Genomic DNA, 20,926 nt, shown 5'->3' on the forward strand with positions numbered 1-20,926 from the left:
GTCCTCTCCTGTCCTTGCTTGCCCATTTCCCCATTTCCTCCTGCTTCCCTGTTTGGCTCGTACCCCCACAACCCCCCTCAACACTGCTGCTTTTTCTTTCTGCAATCCAATGGGTATGGAGCTCTCGTTCTATCCTCTGTCATGCCTTACTCTAAATTTGTACACATACCACTAAAATGCACGCACATGTACATAAATGTATTTCTTAAAAAGTTGTTAACACATGAACAGAACTTGTTTAATTTTTTTACACAATCCAGTGGTACTGGAGCGCTCGCTAAGTCATCCATCTTGCTATAGCACAAATACGAACCAATGGTATTGGAGTGCTTTAAGTGCTCACCAGTTCCAGTCCACAATTACACATTAATTTTTGTTGCTGATCCTGCTTCAATTAGGGTATTTCCCCCCCTCCATTGTTGCTTCCTCCTGCCCTCTCCTGTCATGGCTTGCCAAACTCCCATCCCCTCGTAGACCCTGCTTGACCCCTCCTCCCCACCATTACCGCCTTCGTTGCTGCTGCTTTTATTTTCATATTTTTTTGTACGATCCGATGATATTGCAGCGCTTGTTCCAGCCTCCATCTTGCTGTAATGCTAACACCAGCCGATGGTATTAGAGTGCTTTAAGTGCTCACCAGTCACATTACACAATGACACATTTATTGTTGTATACAGGGGGAAGTGTAAAGGATTTGCCCAGAATCACAAACTGTTCAGGCGACCCTAAGATTCGAACCAGGTTCCCAGTTCCCATTGTCAGAAGCTCTGACCGTTATGCCATATCCTTGTTTTACTTCAAAGCTCCTCAACTGTTACTCGCTATCACTTCCACATTTCAGCAAGACCCCGTCAACACTGAACAAGCATTGGCAAAGCCAATAGATCTCAGCATTGCCGTAGCAATTGGCCTTGTCAGTGTGAATGTCTTTAAGCCATGGTGTCTTGCAGCACATCTGCTGTTCAGCATGGTTGAAAGTGACTGAAAAAATTGCTATGATGCGGTCAGCGCAGGCCATGTCTAACTAAGTTTGTTTGTGTGTTAAGAGGGGCAGGGCAATAAACTCAACATGGAGGGCAAAGAGACTTGGTATTTGCTCACCGTCCTGTGATTCTGGGCTTTCAGTGACATTGAGCCATACTGAACAGCAGATGTGCTTGTTGGCAACATGGCTAAAAGACATTCACATCAACAATTGCTCTGGCATTGCCGAGACCTACTGCCTTTGCCAATGCTTTTTTAAACATGTTTTGGTACAGGTGATTACTTAGGGGCATATTAACAAGGGCTTTATCTCTGCTTTTTTGGCTTTAAAAGCCAAAGAAGCGGAGATAAAAATACCGCCCTATCAGCAACAGGGTGCTAACATGGAAAATCGCATGTTAGCACCCTTTTTCACTACGCTTCCCTTTGAATCTCTAATGAGATGCAAAGTGGGTCTTCCAGTGCAAATCAACATTTCTCCTATTATCAAGCTTCACGCTAACCCTGTTAGAGACAAAAAAAGCAGCGCTAACCATGGTTAACGCTGCTTTTTTTACGTCTGCTAATTTTCAGATTTAGCCGTGTAATCCAATGGGAGGTGGATTACATGGCTAAGTCCACCATGGGCTATCAACAAGGATAGTTACAACAAAAGGGTAGCACAGAGTCAAAAAGAACTAAGTAAAACCCTAAAAAGTGCCTCAGAGGAACAGCCAACATGAACTGCTAGTGTATGGAAAGAAAACAACAATGGGACCACTCAACTCTTTAGGAGAAAATTCCCATCAGTCACCATCCGATTCCGCCCTTCATCATCTGGGAACTGTCACCCTCAGAGACCAAAGTGAGGTACTCACAGTGGACTGGTCAGATGTTAAGACCTAATCACACCTGCATAGTACTATAATGAGGGGGGAAAAAAACTCAAAGAGAAATTATATGGTGACTAGAAGCAGTGCTAGAACTAGTGAAGTGCAATGTGCAAAAGTGAAATGTGAAATGTAAAATTAGGTAGGGAAGTGAAAAAGGATTGTTTATTAGAGAATCACTTCGCTCCTAAAATAAAAAACATGAGTGCGTAGGTGGTCTAAACAAATAACCACTGATGGATAAGAGAAGTCGACATGTTTCTGCAGACTAACAAGATCAATATAGTATCCAGCTGCTTCTTCAGGACCAAGAACGCTACTGCTTTGAAGACATACAAAAACATATATCAAAGGAAGAAAACAGATATCACCTGCAATCCAGTGATTCTATCCTTCTCCTGGCTTTGGTGTTAAATGCCAAGACAGGTTGACCGTGAGGCACACAGCAAGGGAGAAACAAAGTACAGAACAAGAAAAAGAAATTATTGTAGACAAAGTGCTGTGTTGAAAAACGTTTATAACTAACACAATTCACTGTCATAAGTCAGGAAAGGACCCAAAAGTGTACCAACCCGTCCTGACAAAACATGGTTATATACTCATAGTTACTCACTCACCAATTAGGCAGGAGAGAAAATCCCACCTCACCTGGCATACAGCGCAGGTAAAACAGGGCACCGCTCTGAAAAGTAGCGAGAAAACATACATGAGAAAAGGGACTGAGCAAAACCAGAGTGTCACGATATTCCAGCAACAACTCTAGACCACAAAACATTATGCGGAGTATAGAGGGCAGCATAACCGGCATTGAGTGTTATCGTCATGCCGAGAGCAGAGTACTGACCTACTCTCCAAAGAACTAACCATCTCACTAGTATAATGGCACTAACCACACAGGCGGAGCATGCCTAGAAACCGGCCAAGCAGCAGGGCGTGAGGAACCAAGGATCGCTCCTGCCGTACGAGGGATTGACAGTGGCGGTAACAAGCGGCAAAAGAAATGACACACAGAGAGGATCGGGACGCCTACCTGTCCGTCGGTACCCTCTGGGCTGTCGTGGGAGGTACCGACGAGGCGCCCGATCGCTCCTTATGTCTCTGCTTCCTCCTTCCGTCGCGGGGCGCGATCGTGTGACGTCACGAAACGCGCCCAACCGCACGGCTCCATGGGAGTAGAAGTTTTTTTGGACGCAAAAGGCAGAATATGTGCGATGTCCACTATATTGTTCGTAGACCGCCAGTGAGACAAACACACATATAATTTCTAAGGTACATGGACGCTCAGATGAGAGGGAATGGCAAAAGGACGCAAAAGGCAGAATGTGCGCGATGTCCACTATAGAGACAAACACACATTTAATTTTTAAGGTACATGGACGCTCAGCTGAGAGGGAATGACTCTCAAGGGGTTGCAGGCAGAGAGAGTTACCAAAACTAAGCAGCCCCTTCTGAAATATTGTAGCCATACGTAAACAACACTAATATCTAGCAGGGTTCATCATTTAAGTGACATCCAAGGAATGTCCTCATTAAGGCCCTCTTTGTCAGATTTGAGTTTAAAAACCCATCTTTGTTCCTTTTTGAATAAGAACCCACTGATGTCTGTGATGTGAGGTGGAATTGCAGGTTGTTCTATTACTGTCCATTTAAGTTCTGTAGATGAGTGGCCAGCTTCTATATAGTGAGCAGTCAGCCTTGTAGTCTGTTTGTTGCGTCTAATAGAACTCCTATGTTCGAATATTCTTGTCTTAATCTTGCGTGTAGTCATGCCCACATAACGCTTATTACACGGGCACATGATCAAATAAATTACATTCTGGCTATTACAATTTGTAAAACGTCGCTGTTCCCAGGGGCGACCTGTGCCGATGTCAATGTGTGTAGATTTGTTTGTCAGGGGGCACGCTACACAATTCCCACAGGGGTGGTGTCCTGTGACTGCTGGCATATCCCAAAGGGTGCCAATTGCTCGTGGACAGGTCTGTTTCGGTCTGGTATGGACCAACTGATCTTTTATATTGCGTCCACGTTTGAATGCAAACAGAGGGGGAGGTAAGGGGGTTGTATCTCTACCAGTGTTTAATATTGCCCAGTGCTTCTTCACAATCTTTTGAATTTGGTTTGACTTTGTGCTGAAAGTATTCACACAAGTTATCCTATTAGATGCAGGCTTGGGGGGTAGTAGTTCAAGTAAACCCTCTCTGTTATTGTTTGCAGCGCGTTTTTTAGAGGCTCTCACCAATTTGGTTGGATATCCCTTCTCAAGTAGCTGTTTCTCTAAAGTCTTGGAGTGCTCTTCGAAAGCAGTTTTTGTTGAACAGTTACGTTGAACACGGAGAAATTGTCCGTAAGGCAGATTGTTGACAAGTGCCCTCGGGTGAAAACTCTCGTAATTCAACAGTGAATTTTTGGCTATAGGTTTGCGATATATTTCTGTGTGCAAACCCATAGGGGTAGCCGTGATTAGCAAGTCAAGAAAAGATAACTGTTCTCTGTTGTATTCCATGGTAAATTTGAGAAAAGGATTCCTCGCATTGAGCCACTCATGAAATTTGTTGAGGTCATCCATTGAGCCATGCCACACTACCAAGATGTTGTCAATGTATCGTTTCCAAAGACGCACGTTTTCAAGGAAAGGATTGATCACATTGAGCACATGGTGTTGCTCAAAACTGTGTACGTACAGATTAGCGAGACTAGGAGCAAAAACGCTGCCCATACTAGTCCCGCTAATCTGTAGGTACACAGTATCCTCATACATGAAGAAATTTTCCGTCATGGCTATAGTGGCTAGAGTCATAATCAATCTCACAGGTGTTATTGAATTGAGATCCTGAGTGTCAAGTAGGGCCTCTATAACCTCCAAAGTTTCGGTTTGTGGAATTGAGGTGTAGAGGCTCTCTACATCGAATGAGACCAACAAGTCCTGCGCTGTGTCAAAAGTCACTTCTGGAAGCATTCTAAGTACTGCCTTAGTATCTTTTAGATAAGTTGGCATTTTATGTACCAATGGTTGTAAAAAACAATCCACGAAGGTGGAGAGAGGTTCCAACAAGGAACCTATGCCCGATATTATGGGGCGCCCCGGTGGTGGTCTCTGGGGTTTATGTACCTTGGGCAGCACATAGAAGTAAGGCATCACTGGGTTCTCTGCACATAGGAATTGCGCCTCTTTTGTCGTAATCCAGCCCTCAGCCAGAGCTTCTTCGACAATAGTCCCAATGATGGTCGTTAATCTGGGAGTGGGGTCTGTGGCCAATTTGCGATAGAATTTACTGTCGCTCAATTGCCGGAGGCATTCTTGGCGATAGGTCTCAGTGTCTAAGATGACCGTGGCACCCCCTTTGTCTGCCGGCTTAATAGTAATAGCTGGATTATTCGCTAAGCCGTTGAGGGCTGCTTGTTCTTTTTTACTTAGGTTAATAAAGGGTTTGTGATGCTGTTGTAAAAGCCCCTGTAGATCATGATTGACAGCTTCTTCAAATGCCGTGACCTTTGCTGGTAGGCCTGTAGTGGTGGGATTGAATTTCGATAGGTTTCTCTAGCCTGTATTATCATCAAGAGTTTCTCCAGTGTTCTCGAGTGTCTCTTTGTTTGCATAGAGAAAGTGCAGTCTGATTTTTCTAAAGAACCTGTTCATTTCGATATTAGTCAAGAAAGGATCAGTAGTATTTGTGGAAACTAATCCGAGACCCTTGTTAAGAACTTGTTCTTCGGTTTCATCAAGGATGTGGGAACTCAGATTCATTACGAGGGAGGGCCCGCTGACGTCCCCGGTGTTTCCTTTTTTTTTTTTCAACAAGGATATCCTTATCCTTGTAGTTTTATCGCTGCATTAACAGCGATAACCTCCCAAAATGCTGCTAGCGCTGGATTTTTTCTCGCCTAGGCGGTTAGCGTTGTTAATAACGCGATAACCAGGCGATATTATCCAGCGATAGGTGGCGATAAAAAAATTAACTTTAAGCGCCCTTAGCATTAATTTTCCCTGTACCTTGTTAATATGCCCCATGGTTTCTTTTTTTGGGTTGAACTACATGGTTGCTTATTAGGGCCCGAAAGCTTGATATAGTAGTAACTTCACTCTGTTTCATGTGTTATTTTAGATGATTGCTGTTTCAATAAAATAGTGTGTAGCCTTTTGCCTGACTACAAGAATTTGGAGCAGTTTATTTAGTCGGCTGGTTCAGTTGAAGCACAATTAGTTACTAGTTCAAGTTAAAGTTCAAATATCTTTATTCAGCATTTCAGAAGATACCATAAAAGTACATAAAAACATTTAAAAGCCACGTTAAAAAGATAAAAAAACATTACATTCATATCAAAGGTTTCCTATTATCCAGTCTCTATTTACAGGGCATTACAATCACTTGTCTCTCTCGTGTTCCTTAGTCTCATTGCCACCTTAATAAAACTCGTTATACAGGACAGTGTGTAAGCATCTGTGACCTTTTGCAAAAACAATAGGGCTACCTTGGCGTGTTTGAATTTAGCTCGTTTCAAGATTCCCTCAAGGAACTTACGCCGGGGAGATGAATAAAATGAGCATAACAATACGAAGTGAAGGGTATCCTGCGGAGACCTATTGTCGCAGCCGCGGGTACCCTTCTGCTCCATCATTAAAGTAAAACCAGAGGGAACAGACAGTAGATGGTGCAACATGTTGAACCTAAAACGAGTCATATAAAATCTGTCTTGTACATTGTGAGTCACTGATAAATAGGGTTCCCTTCCACTTTCCGTTTTCAATAGTCTATAAGACACAACCGTGGATTCTCTTCTATGGCCGCCCTGCTCATGGTTGTCCATTCACCAAACAGTTTCTTGACCGTTGTCTTGTTCTGGGCGATAAGGGCTTCGGGCACGGTATAGAAGTTCTTGGAACCAATAGCCTCTAAAGTATCTTTTACATATTTTATCCAGGGGATGGAACTCCCTTTGTCACGATTCAAGCAGTCTTTGATAATTTGTCTGCTCAAACCAGCCTCGGGGTTAGACCAGACTTTGACCCAGGCCAAGAGTGGCCTGATCTTGATTTGATCTTCAATATAAGGTTCTCCTAATTCCTCGTGTATGATGTAGGATGGGGTGCTTTGCGGTACTTTCAAGATCCTTCTAAAAAATGTATTTTCTTCTGCCTGGACCTGGTATGTGTTTACAAAACCCCAAACTTCCGACCCATAGGCTGCTTTAGCGCAGCATATTGATCTGTACAAATTCGTCACTTGCTCCGGGGACCATCTTCCCAATCTTCTCCCATAGCCCATTATAGCCCCTGTAGAGGCCACCAGTTATGCGGCGTGTTTGTCCACCAGGGATTTAAACTTTAGAAGCCTGTCGAATAGTACACCTAGGTAAGAAAAGGACTGGACCAGACATATTTTGTGGGAGCCTATCTTGTAAGCAAATTTCTTGTTTGGTCTTGCCCCCGCTAACATGACATATGACTTGTCCAGATTTGCTGACAGATCAAGTGTGGCCATAAAACTTACAAATCCGTCAATCAGCCTCTGCAGCCCCCGGGTGTTCGGGCTAACAGCACCGCGTCATCCGCGTAAAGCAAGACGGGGATTGGGTGGGAACCTATTTGGGGGGAACATAGTTCCCTGTCCAAGTTGTTGATGTACAGTGAGAACAAAAATGGAGCTAAAATACAGCCCTGCCGCACTCCACTCGTGCATGGGAATGGTAAGGTCTTACTTCCATCTTGATTATAGCGGACAGACGCAGATGTATTCCAGTGTAGGGCCTTAAGGATGTCAACTAGATCTTGTTCCACCCCTAGGCCTATCATTAAGGCCCATAATTTCTCCCTATTCACGTGATCAAAAGCTGCGGAGAGGTCCATAAACCCTAGATAGACCGCCCCCTTGCTGGCTATGGTGTACTTGGCGATCAAGAGGTAGAGGTTCAGGCACTGATCCGTGGTTGACCATCCCTCCCTAAACCCATATTGGATGTCTGTTATTAGCTGGTTACTATCGACCCATTCTGACAGACGTTTTAGAATGACACGACCTAACACCTTCGCCGTGACATCGATCAGGGATATTGCGCGCTAGCATTGGGGTCATCCCGGTTCCCTTTTTTAAATATTGGAACGATCGTTGCCGAGGACCAAGAGCGCGGCAGGCCTGCCTCTACTGCCGCATTCAAGACCCTCGTGAGGATGGGAGCCCACAGTTCCACTTTGCTAAGGTAAAGGTGGGGGGGTATGCCATCTGGGCCAGACGCTTTATTTTTGGTTAGCCCCAAAATTGCCCCTTCCACTTCTGCCAAGGAAATCTCTAGCCGTGTGGTCAATTTTAGCCTCTGCCCTTCATCATGGTTTGTTTCGCCTGTATGATTATACAAGTTCTGAAAATGGGCCTGCCACTGCTCTGCTAGAATGGTATTCAGGATTTGTGGGGCGTTTGAGTCCTGGAAACACGGTTTATTTATGATTTTCCAAAACTCAGACAGATCTCTTCTTTCTGCCGCCTCCCTTAAATCCTCCCAGGCTTGTCTTTGAAGGCTAACTTTGCGAGTTTTTAGGGTTTTTTTGTATTTCAATCTGCATTGGGCTATTCGAGTATTATCCCTGGGACCCTGTTTTAGGCTGTGTTTAAGATCTTTATGTGCCTTTGAGCATTCTTTGTCAAACCATCGGGGTGTGGTGGCTAGTGCCCTAGTTTTAGTGGTCTTTAGAAGTCCGTCGATGAGATGTGTCATCTCTTCGAATGCAGTCACTACCGCCACTCCCTCCTTATTTAGGTCGAGGCATACACTTATTGCATCTGACCCTGTGGTTATTAAGCTTTTATACAACTTATCCCCGTCTATTTTGGACCATCTGAGCCTCCTCCCTTGGTCAGATATCCTTTCTATCGTATCTACTCTAGGTGGTGCATTCTTAACTTTTAATAATTTTAGCTCCACCACTAGTGGATTATGGTCGCTAAATATACTGGCCCTTATTTATGAAGAGCTTGCGCCGTCAATGCGTCAAAAATAATGACGCATCATCGGCGCAACTCCTGCGCCATATTAATGACGTAACGCATCTCCGACGATGCGTCACTTACACCCCTCTGCGTCAGAAAAACCACTGCGTCAAAATGCCCTGCGACATGTAAGTATTAATTAATGCAAGGTGGGTGTTACCCCGGAAAAACCAGCGCAAATGTGATGCATCCACATTTATGACTTTTCCCACTTTTGACGCATCCGTAGCTGAAATGGCGCAGCGACGCGGTTGCGTCAGAATTGGTGCGCCTGCAAAACAGACGCGCAAGAAATGACGCATCGGCACATATAAAGAGGAGAGGCCAGAGTGGAAATTGCTGCAACTATCCCCACACCATGGAGGTGGTAATGCTGCGACTAGCTGCCAGACGGAAATGACTAGCACCAGGAATCCCACCACACCCCCCCGCCCCACAAAATCACCCCCCCCCCCCCAAGGCAACGCCGGAGAAAGGAGCGATTATTCCATCAAAGGAGCGTCCTGAGAGGCCTCAGGGATGAGGAGGTCATAAGTCTATTTCGCCTCAAGAAGCAGACCATAGAACATCTACTATGACTCATTGGACCAAGGCTAGAGGTAACAACCAACAGGCCTACCAACATACCGCCACAGGCAAAGCTCCTGGCTGTGTTGCATATGCTAGCATTGGGCTCCTTCCAAACAACAGTTGCCAAAGTGGCAGGAATATCCCAGCCAGCTTTCTCATCATTCCTACCCACTGTCCTGGATGCCATCATCCATCTGACACCCCGCTACCTCCGTTTCCCCAACAACCCACAACAGCAGATGGAGATCAAGCAAGGATTCTATGATATAGCAGGCTTACCCCATGTGCTGGGTGCCATCGACTGTACACATGTGCAATTAGTACCTCCGGCAGCAACTGCACATTTGTACATAAATCGAAAACATACTTATTCCATCAATGTACAGGCCATTGTGGATCACCGTGGACTATTTACAAATGTGCTGGCCAAATACCTTGGCAGTGTACATGATGCCTTCATATTCCGGAACTGCATCATAAATGACCGCTTCAAGAATGGCTAGTATGGCAATGGCCTACTTGTAGGTAAGGTATACACCCGTTACAACGCATCTTTTACAACTACCTACTATTACAACGCATCTTTTACAACGCATACCATTACAACGCATTGCGCTGGGGGGCGCTCTAGGATAGGGAATAAGTATAATTTACTATCCAACACCTTCCCTAGTGTCCACGGGGACTGGAGTTAGAATAGTAAATTATACTTACCACTATCCAGCACCTCAAAGCGCTATGCGTTGTAATGGTATGCGTTGTAATGGTCGCGTTGTAATAGTAGGTAGTTGTAACGGTATGCGTTGTAACATGGTACATCCGTAGGTAAGCAAAAGAGTATGATACTATGCACCATCCATGCTGCCATACTGGTAATATTGCTTCAATGACCCTTTAATGAGGTCATGGATGGAATAATGTTGTACTAGTATATACATATACATAAATAGAAGGTCATGTAGAGCCATATAGGGAGTCAATGCATGTCCTTCCAAATATGTATTTACAAGCATAAATATGTGCTAAAGGTGTCTTGCATGTGAGTCACTGGGTGTGTTCTCTGCAACATCCATGCCCAATGGACACTGCCATATGAAATATTGCCCACAGCATATGGCCTGTAGTTTACCAGAACCATTTCATACATTTCATTGTACCTTCTCATTTTTTTCATTACAGCTGACCAGGGATATGGCATCCAGCCGTGGGTCATGACACCTTACGGAAACCCACAGTCGCCACAGGAAATAGCCTACAACCAAACACATTGCAGGACAAGGAACATTGTTGAACGAACCTTTTGGTCTGCTGAAGGCCAGGTTTAGGCGCTTGGACAAGTCTGGTGGACTTATGTTGTATTCACCGCAGACAGTGTGCAAAATAATATTGGCATGTGCAATACTGCACAACATATGTGTGCTGACAAAAGTCCCCTGGGATGAGGAACCGGAATTAAATCCGCAAATGCCGGAGGATGACCAGGAGGATGGCCATGCTCCAGCAAACCAAAGCACAGCAGCAGGCATCCGCAGACATGCCAACATAGTGCGTAATTTTTTTTAATAATGTGAAAAATAACATTATCATTATGCATCTTGATTTTTGTTCACACAAATAAAAATGCATCATCCAACCTTTTCTAGCTTGTGCATGATTATTTCTTAAAAAATTCACACTGCAAGTTGCATGACAATCTCATATGTGGAATATATACATGGCATTGACTCTCATGTCTGGAGGCTGACATCAGACATACTCATACATCAGGCCACACATCCATTTACACTGTACTGCCTTGCAATTTCACCTGCAATGGCCACACTCACCAGTGTCTGGCCAACACAGGTACCCTGGCACCATAGTGCATATGTGTCTGTGTGCAGGGTATGAATGCACATGTGTATGAAGGTGACCCTTCCTGTACAAAAATATACCTCCATGCAACCCAGCAACCATAGTGCAGGTAGGCAGGCTGGCCATTGTGCGTCAGCGCACATGAAAAGCACAGGAATCTCCCGTATCTCATAGATACAGCACCTTCCCGCCCTATTTGCTTGCTGTAGGGAAGTGCAGCAGGAATGCATGCTGTAATTTTCCACGCCAAAACATCATAAATGAGGTTCAAAATTCACAATTGTCAATAAGCAACATTTACCATCCAGATTTTGGGGTTCACAATATGAAAAAAGCACAGGTGAAGATGATCCCACATAATGAAATCACACAGCAGGAAAAACCATAAAAATATACTTGTATGTTGCAAAGTCATGTTGAAACAAAATAAATAATAGGACAAACATTACATTCATTAATATGTTACACAGTGGATGTGACCCAAAATATCACCATCCATGAAAAAGTAGCCCTCAGTGCTCACCCAAGTTTGCATATTAGAAAAAATGGGGCAGGCACACAAATGAAGTTGGTGTATCATACTTCATAATCTTACCTATGCATTCCTGACTCTACGCACAAAAGTGACGTTAGGTCTGCATACGTCAGAATCTGACCCATGCATTCCTGACTCTATGCACAAAAGTGACGTTAGGTCTGCATACGTCACAATCTGACCCATGCATTCCTGACTCTACGCACAAAAGTGACGTTAGGTCTGCATACGTCACAATCTGACCCATGTATTCCTGACTCTAGGCACAAAAGTGATGTTAGGTCTGCATACGTCACAATCTTACCCATGGATTCCTGACTCTACACACAAAAGGACGTATTGATCCCATGCATTCCTGACTCTAGGCACAAATGTGACGTTAGGTCTGCCTACGTCAGAATCTGACCCATGCATTCCTGACTCTAGCCACAAAAGTGACGTTAGGTCTGCATACGTCAGAATCTGACCCATGCATTCCTGACTCTAGGCACAAAAGTGACGTTAGGTCTGCATACGTCACAATCTGACCCATGCATTCCTGACTCTACGCACAAAAGTGACGTTAGGTCTGCATACGTCAGAATCTGACCCATGCATTCCTGACTCTAGCCACAAAAGTGACGTTAGGTCTGCATACGTCAGAATCTGACCCATGCATTCCTGACTCTAGGCACAAAAGTGACGTTAGGTCTGCATACGTCACAATCTGACCCATGCATTCCTGACTCTATGCACAAAAGTGATGTTAGGTCTGCATACGTCAGAATCTGACCCATGCATTCCTGACTCTACGCACAAAAGTGACGTTAGGTCTGCATACGTCACAATCTGACCCATGCATTCCTGACTCTACGCACAAAAGGACGTATTGATCCCATGCATTCCTGACCCTAGGCACAAAAGTGACGTTAGGTCTGCATACGTCAGAATCTGACCCATGCATTCCTGACTCTACGCACAAAAGTGACGTTAGGTCTGCATACGTCAGAATCTGACCCATGCATTCCTGACTCTACGCACAAAAGTGACATTATGTCTGCATACGTCACAATCTGACCCACGCATTCCTGACTCTACGCACAAAAGTGACGTTAGGTCTGCATACGTCAGAATCTGACCCATGCATTCCTGACTCTACGCACAAAAGTGATGTTAGGTCTGCATACGTCACAATCTGACCCATGCATTCCTGACTCTACGCACAAAAGGACGTATTGATCCCATGCATTCCTGACTCTAGGCACAAATGTGGGGTTAGGGCTGCCTACGTCAGAATCTGACCCATGCATTCCTGACTCTAGCCACAAAAGTGACCTTAGGTCTGCATACGTCAGAATCTGACCCATGCATTCCTGACTCTAGGCACAAAAGTGACGTTAGGTCTGCATACGTCACAATCTGACCCATGCATTCCTGACTCTACGCACAAAAGTGACGTTAGGTCTGCATACGTCACAATCTGACCCATGTATTCCTGACTCTAGGCACAAAAGTGACGTTAGATCTGCATACGTCAGAATCTGACCCATGCATTCCTGACTCTACGCACAAAAGTGACGTTAGGTCTGCATACGTCAGAATCTGAGCCATGCATTCCTGACTCTACGCACAAAAGGACGTATTGATCCCATGCATTCCTGACTCTAGGCACAAAAGTGACGTTAGGTCTGCCTACGTCAGAATCTGACCCATGCATTCCTGACTCTAGGCACAAAAGTGACGTTAGGTCTGCATACGTCAGAATCTGACCCATGCATTCCTGACTCTAGGCACAAAAGTGACGTTAGGTCTGCATACGTCAGAATCTGACCCATGCATTCCTGACTCTACGCGCAAAAGTGACGCTAGGTCTGCATACGTCACAATCTGACCCATGTATTCCTGACTCTACGCACAAAAGTGACGTTAGGTCTGCATACGTCAGAATCTGACCCATGCATTCCTGACTCTACGCACAAAAGTGACGTTAGGTCTGCATACGTCACAATCTGACCTATGCATTCCTGACTCTATGCACAAAAGGACGTATTGATCCCATGCATTCCTGACCCTAGGCACAAAAGTGACGTTAGGTCTGCATACGTCAGAATCTGACCCATGCATTCCTGACTCTACGCACAAAAGTGACGTTAGGTCTGCATACGTCAGAATCTGACCCATGCATTCTTGACTCTACACACAAAAGTGATGTTAGGTGTGCATACGTCACAATCTGACCCACGCATTCCTGACTCAACGCACAAAAGTGACGTTAGGTCTGCATACGTCACAATCTGACCCATGCATTCCTGACTCTACGCACAAAAGTGACGTTAGGTCTGCATACGTCAGAATCTGACCCATGTATTCCTGACTCTACGCACAAAAGTGACGTTAGGTCTGCATACGTCACAATCTGACCCATGTATTCCTGACTCTACGCACAAAAGTGACGTTAGGTCTGCATACGTCACAATCTGACCCATGTATTCCTGACTCTACGCACAAAAGTGACGTTAGGTCTGCATACGTCACAATCTGACCCATGCATTCCTGACTCTACGGACAAATGTGACGTTACACAAGGCCCAAAAGTGACTTTGGTCATCATATGTCATAGTCTGACTCAGCTGAATATACTAACACCACAAATTTACACACAAACATTTTGTGTGCCTGTTGAGACACTTTCATGCTAAGCGTAAACACGCATCTTTTGCCCAGCGCCAAAAATACAGCAGTAAATATATGCAACAACATTGACAGATAAAAACAGCAATGCCCCATTAATGAAGATTGTGACGCATGCCAATAATGTCGCATCTTCTAAAACTGGTCGCACCTTAAGGGGAAAATATGTCATCAGTCAGCCATGCTTCAAATTAACGATGCAACATAATAATGATTTGTTCGCATGACAATAATGACGCATCTGCAATAACTGGTCGCACCGTAAGGGTAAATATTTAATCGGTGTACCATGCTTCAAATCAACGATGCAACATAATTAGGTTTTATTCGCATGCCAATAATGACGCATTGTCGGAAACGAGTCGCATTGCAACAGGAAATGATGTAACCAGCCTGCCATGCTCACAAACAGGAAGGTAATTCCAACTTTCGCTTTCTATTTCACTCCTTTGTAGTCTCTGGCAGGTGTAGGAGTGTGTTTGTCAATTGCTGAGAGTTGTTTCCTGTCCTGAAGTTGTTTTTCAGTGTGTGTCTTGCTTACTGTCTCAAAATTGTCTCTGTACTGTTGTGTATTGTCTAGCTGTCTGTTGTGTGTAAATGGGTGTCTTCCTGTTTAGGGGTTTTAATAGTTAGTAATAGGGGGATTAGTGTTCTGTTTAGGGGTTTTAATAGTTAGTAATAGGGGGATTAGTGTTCTGTTTAGGGGTTTCAATAGTTACTAATAGGGGAATTAGTGTTCTGTTTTGGGGTTTTAATAGTAATAGGGGGATTCCTGTTAAGTCAACATTTTTTTGTAGCTTTCACACAGCGTGGCTTGTGCTTTGTCACAATGCCACCCAGGTCCAGGAACCTCACTGAGCAGGAGTTTGGGGGGCTACTGTGGCTGATAGTCCACTACCTCCCAAATGTGATTGGGAGTGGAGGCAGGGTACTGCTGTGTTACCTAACCCAAGAAAGAAAGCTGAGGTGGGAGAGGGTGCGGTACCAGATGTTAAGAATCTTTGGAGTGGACAGGATCCTGAGACAGTACAAACATCGGTGGGCTGATATCATCAACCGTGAGCAGGATCTCCTGGACCACGTTGGAATTGAGGTTGACGGAACAATTGGTAAGTGAACTTACATTCATTTCATGTATTAACAGGTGTTTTGTAAGGTTACGCTATTCCATTTTGAAACTACAGGGGCCTCACTGACAAGCCCCTTGCACCGCTGTAACATCAGATTTAGTGACGTTCTGGTAACGCACAAGCCTGAGTGATATTTATCATGCTGGACTATGCCACTCATTGAGGCATAATGCTGCATGATAAATATCCGCCCTTTCAATGCATTGTTCTGTGTCAAAGGGGCGTGCAATGGGTGTTGTTTGGGCTTTCTACATCAACATCCATGGCCTTTTGTCACTGCTCCAGGGGCCTTATTTATGAAGGCCTTGCGCCGCCGGAGCGTCACTTATTAACATGTGCAAAAGTGACGCACCGGCGGCGCAAGGCCTTTAAAAATAAGGCCACAGATGTATGAGTCTGAGGCAGCGCAAAAAGCACATGCCTGCCCTGGGGAGGTGTAAGTGAGGCGCAACGGGGTGTAAAGTCTTCATGTATCCATGTATTTCATATTTCCCTGTGTGCAGCTGCATTGTGCAGCACACAGCAAAAAATGTCAATGCAGTTTCTGACCATTGATGTTGAGGAAGGTATCCCATACGGTACAAAAAACTTCTTCCAAGCAACACAGCCTCCCTTGCATCATGGTGCAAAAGGTATTGTCCTACTGCATGACAGCAGTTTGGTGGCAAGGTCAGGGAAAGGCACAAAGGGAACAACATGTTCCACCATGGTATATCATATGTATGCATGATGGATTGTTGCTACAATATTTCACACACTGACAATATTCTATTAACAATGGGCCAAAACATCCAAAGTAGTGCATAACATCGCCAGCAACTTGGATGCAAACTTCATGCTCCCCCCCTCCATCACACATTGTAGGCCCTGTACATACAGTAATAATCTACAGGGACATCACCTCAGAGGAGTATGTCTGCCAGCATCACAAGTAACCTTGTAGTGGTTCTAAATCTCTCCACAAACGTGTTTGTATGTGTATTTCACTATACACAATGTGCTACATTACCATCTGTATGCAGCGAAGCTGCACAAGTGTCAACTGATTGCAAACCATACAATGTCTTCATTCATTCATCATGACTGTGTGCAGGAAGGATCACATTTAATTGCTTGGATTCTACACAATGACTGGATGTACACTAACTAGTTGTGTCGTTAAATGCAGCGCAGAATGGAAAACAAAATGAAAAAAAAATACATTTATGCAACAATGTGCATACATGATGGCATACCATGGTCTGAGTAAGGTTTGTTAGCATACCCAAACATAGGATTCATCATACAGCTGGGATTACGTCCGGGCACATGTTTGATGTGCTTAAACAACAACATCAATACAAATTATAGGCCACTATTGTGCTTAGTCACGTGGGAAAGAGGCACACATCTACAAGGCCTGGAAAAGTGTATGTAATGTTAATCCCATGTACACGTGTACATGGTGTACTTGCAGACAGATCAATGTGTATGTGTGTAATTGCATGTTGCTTGCAGTTGTTGTCACAATGCACAAATCAATGAAGCTGAGACACAGACACATCTAAGGGTGCCAGTACATCTGGGAATGATCAATAAACCAATGCTAAGCCATGTGTGTATTAGGGAGGTCAAACTTCTCTAAAAGGCCACTTAAATTCCACAATTGTTTGAATAGAAATGGCGGATATTTGCAGTTTGTTGGTGTGTGACGCATTATTCTCCTGGCACATCTGTGAATTCTCAGATGTTCACATTCACCATTGTACCAAAGTCCCCCCATAAAAGCACAATCACATACATCAACACAATGCAAACATATTTGCAATATGGGACAAGTGTGCATGTATTTGGCAAATGCCATCTCAATGTGACACTACAAACAAGGGAGCACATGTGTGTTATACATACAGTGGAAGAGTGTGCTTCACATGTGAAGCACTTAGCCAGAGACTGTTGTAAGAATCAGGTAGTCTCATGGGACGCAACGTAAGCTGATGTTGAAGATACCAGTGACTCTCGTGTAATATCTGTACTGTTTTGAAATATGCAACATACGCATAGAATCTGGTCTATTGTCTTTCCCTTGTTGGTGGTCCACCACCATATGCAAGGGATGAGGTGGAGTTGTTCAAGAATCCTAAGGCCACTGGTGAGTGTGAAATCATTTCTATCTTTGTCTGTATGCTTACAATGTCTCCTCATGCATGCCTTGTATGCAGACAGTCCAAAAGCATCAATCTTGCATGCAGCATGTTTACACATCACATGTGCATGGAAGTGTCAAGGACTCAATGGCACTATGTACAAATGCATAATGTCAAAGATAAGGGTCACATGTATGAGCTGTTACTGTGTGCGAGGGACACAGTAACACTTCTTGTGCTGCTGTATGTATCTACCACATAAAATAAGACCACAATCAAACAATACATCTATACCTTCATAGAGCACCATACTCAGGTGTGAGGGTCTCAAGGCGCTGAAGGGAAGGGGTGTGCTGCTACTGATGAAATAGGCAGGTCTTGAGTTGTTTAATGAAGGTAAGATGGTCCTGGGTCAGTCGTAGGTGTGCGGCAAGGGAGTTTCATGTCTTGGTGGCCAGGTAGGAGGATGATCTACCTCCAGTGGTGGATCAGTGAATCCTTGGGATGGTGGCGAGTGCGAGGCTGGTGGAGCGGAGGTGGCCGGTAGGATCTGAGAACGAGAGGCGGATGAGGAGTATTTCTGGGCCCATGTCATGTAGCTATGTGTGTGTGTGAGTGAGGAGCCTGAACGTGATCCTTCTGTTGACGGTGACCCAGTGTTGGTTAATATGGCCGGTAGATATGCTGCTGTGGTGAGGGCTGTCGAGCATGAGTTGTGCGGATGCGTTTACTATGGGTTGTAGTTCTAACTGAAGTCTGGCGGTGGTTCCTGTGTATAGGGCATTCCCGTAGTACAGTTGGCTGGTGATGAGGGCCTGGGTGACCGTCTCACACATTCCGGTGGTGATCCACCAGAATATCTATCGGAGCATGCGCAGGGTGTAGAAGCGTGTGGATGAGATGACGTTCACTTGTTTGTTCGTTGTGAGTGAGTAGACCTGGATGAATCCCAAGTGGCGTGTATGCTCCGTGGGTGTTGTTGCAGTGGCCAGCGTTGTGGACCACCAGGAGTCGTCCCCGGCGGAAGTTGATTTTCAAAGGATGATGACCTCCGTATTGTGTGACTTCAGTTTCTGCTGACTGAGCTTCTTCCATTCTGCAGCGTCTTTCTTTCCTTCATGGAGGTTGATTTTGGTTGGGGCTGGGTCTTGGGTGAGGGAGAGTACCAGATGGGTGTCATTGGCATAGGAGATTATGTTGTGGTTGTGTGTGCATGCAATGGCGGCAAGGGTGCTCATGGAGATGTTGAAGAGTTTTAGGCTGAGCGAGGAGCCTTGGGCTACAGGAGAGTCAGTGTATTTAAACAATGCCTACATGACACATGCTAATTGTAGTACAACATAGATATACCTCCTACATGTAGGAATTCCTTGTGCCCCACGTGTGTCAGTACTTTCCATTGTAAGAGGGATGCAACAGTGCTGCAAGTCCATCATTAATTAGCACAACATTCATGCAGTTACCTATGCAACTAAAATGGTCACCTGCAGAATTCCCTATTGACATCACTACTTCATATGCAATGATGTACATGTGTCTAAATGGTACTTGCATCATTTACCAGGCATAGTCAATCCACATACCAGGCCTTAATGCTGGGCATGATATGACGTCCCCTGTCAAGATGCGTCTACCATGAAAGTGTTGTGCAGTGTGTGTTGCGTTGTGTGAAAACGCTGCACGTATTTACTCCCAAGCAGCACCCCATGTACAAGTGTAAAAATTATAGGAGGCGGTGCCCAAATCAATAGCAGTGCACACCTGTGTTTTTCCTAGCAACACAATCCTAATTTGCCCATTTTTCGTTTCTATAGTGCATTTTACATGTGTGTTGCCTTGTGGAGCATACAGGGATGATGGTCTGTATACCTTGCTTTGTATCTGCGTATGAAGTGTCAACTGACAATGCCTAAACAAACCTTGCCTGCACACAGATGCACTGGCATCATGTTGAAAAGGGGCCTGCATATGAGAATGCAGAGCATTGGGTTCATGCCCAGGACAAATGCATTGGAATGCACCGTCTCATATGTATTGAGGCCTTACATGTCATCTAGATTTTTGATCATGTTAGGAATTACGCAACATCACTTAGCATCCCTGTGTATGACCATCAATGATGATGCCAACATGCGTTGAAATTGATGCCCTGTTAACAATAGGCCCTTGACAAAATGTGCCTAACATTGCATTAATGCGAATGTGTACAGGTGTCAATGTGTAAGTGCAGACTGATGTGGATGTTATTGCTCCATTGCAGAAAACATGTCACAAGATGAGGAGAGGCAGTTTCGGATTCGTCTCGAAAGATACCGCCACATCCGCAATGTTGGACGTTCCTTCAGGCAGATGGGACACAGACATGAGCAGTCACTTGCAGCTGGAACCTGGAGATCACCAACTCCCACTCCCCCATCCAACATGCGGAGCCGCAAGCAAAAGCAAAAGACATCTCCCATGGACACCGGACCAGCAACTGGATCATGGCAAGAACAAGATCCCCAAATGGACACCGCATCCCCAAAACAGAGTGGACCCTCAGGCCTACACACCTCTGCACCATCAACATCTGGTTTGGTCGCACACCCAGCTAATCTTGGTTCCGGATCATCAACAGATCCCACTTCCGGACATCCCTCTGCTCTGACCCCTGTGACAACCACTGCTCCACCGTCTGGGCCCACCACTGCTCAGCCCCTTGCAACTAAGACAGATGAAGCAGCAGTACCGCCACCTGATCTGGCTTGTGCGGAAGTCAGACATCCAGCAACTGGACATGCAGCAGCTCCCCCAGAGCTCGACGTTGTGCTGCTGATGGGCAAAATTGACACAATTGAAAAGGCCCAAAAGGACCTGGCTTTGAAGGTGGCAGGCATACAACTGCAGCTGGCCACCCTGTTGAGCATGGTTGCTGACATGAATGCCACCATTCACCAAATGGACGATGAGCAATAACCACTGACTCAACAACGCCATCACAACTGTGGTCGTTGTCCCTGACATGTAATTTCACATGTCAAGTTACTGACATTGTTATTTTTTACCTCTTTAATTGTTAGATAGCCGTTAGGATAGTTGAAGTACTTAGGAATAGTGTTAGGATAAGTGTTAAGTTATTAAGAGTGGGTGGGGGGTTGATGTATAGTGTATGTAAAATGTATTTTAAGATTTAAAAAAATATATATATATATCATTGTTTAGTTAG

The 20,926-nt window shown here is 44.8% G+C and overlaps 1 protein-coding gene and 1 long non-coding RNA gene across 2 annotated transcripts in view; both read left to right on the forward strand.

The window, feature by feature from the left end:
* The window catches only part of LOC147712723 (uncharacterized), a 689,664-nt gene extending 678,620 nt beyond the window's left edge, over nucleotides 1-11,044 (forward strand). Inside the window, exon 4 of the long non-coding RNA XR_015296017.1 lies at nucleotides 10,586-11,044. This is a non-coding gene — a long non-coding RNA (uncharacterized LOC147712723). The remainder of the gene's footprint in view (nucleotides 1-10,585) is intronic.
* A 5,171-nt stretch (nucleotides 11,045-16,215) lies between these two features.
* Nucleotides 16,216-20,676, forward strand: LOC147712724 (uncharacterized). Its single transcript, XM_086919697.1, has 3 exons — nucleotides 16,216-16,227; nucleotides 17,639-17,726; nucleotides 19,982-20,676. The coding sequence occupies exons 1-3, from the start codon at nucleotides 16,216-16,218 to the stop codon at nucleotides 20,674-20,676; spliced, it is 795 nt and encodes a 264-aa protein (XP_086775823.1).
* Nucleotides 20,677-20,926: the final 250 nt, after the last annotated feature.

The sequence above is a fragment of the Lissotriton vulgaris genome, chromosome 5, assembly GCF_964263255.1.
Source record: "Lissotriton vulgaris chromosome 5, aLisVul1.2, whole genome shotgun sequence".
NCBI lineage: Eukaryota > Metazoa > Chordata > Amphibia > Caudata > Salamandridae > Lissotriton > Lissotriton vulgaris.

What these genes read in the sequence shown, in the direction of transcription:
- LOC147712724 (XM_086919697.1), top strand. An exon ending in CAAGAATCCTAAGGCCACTG is followed by an intron (nt 17,727 to 19,981) that starts GTGAGTGTGAAA and finishes GCTCCATTGCAG; the next exon opens with AAAACATGTCACAAGATGAG.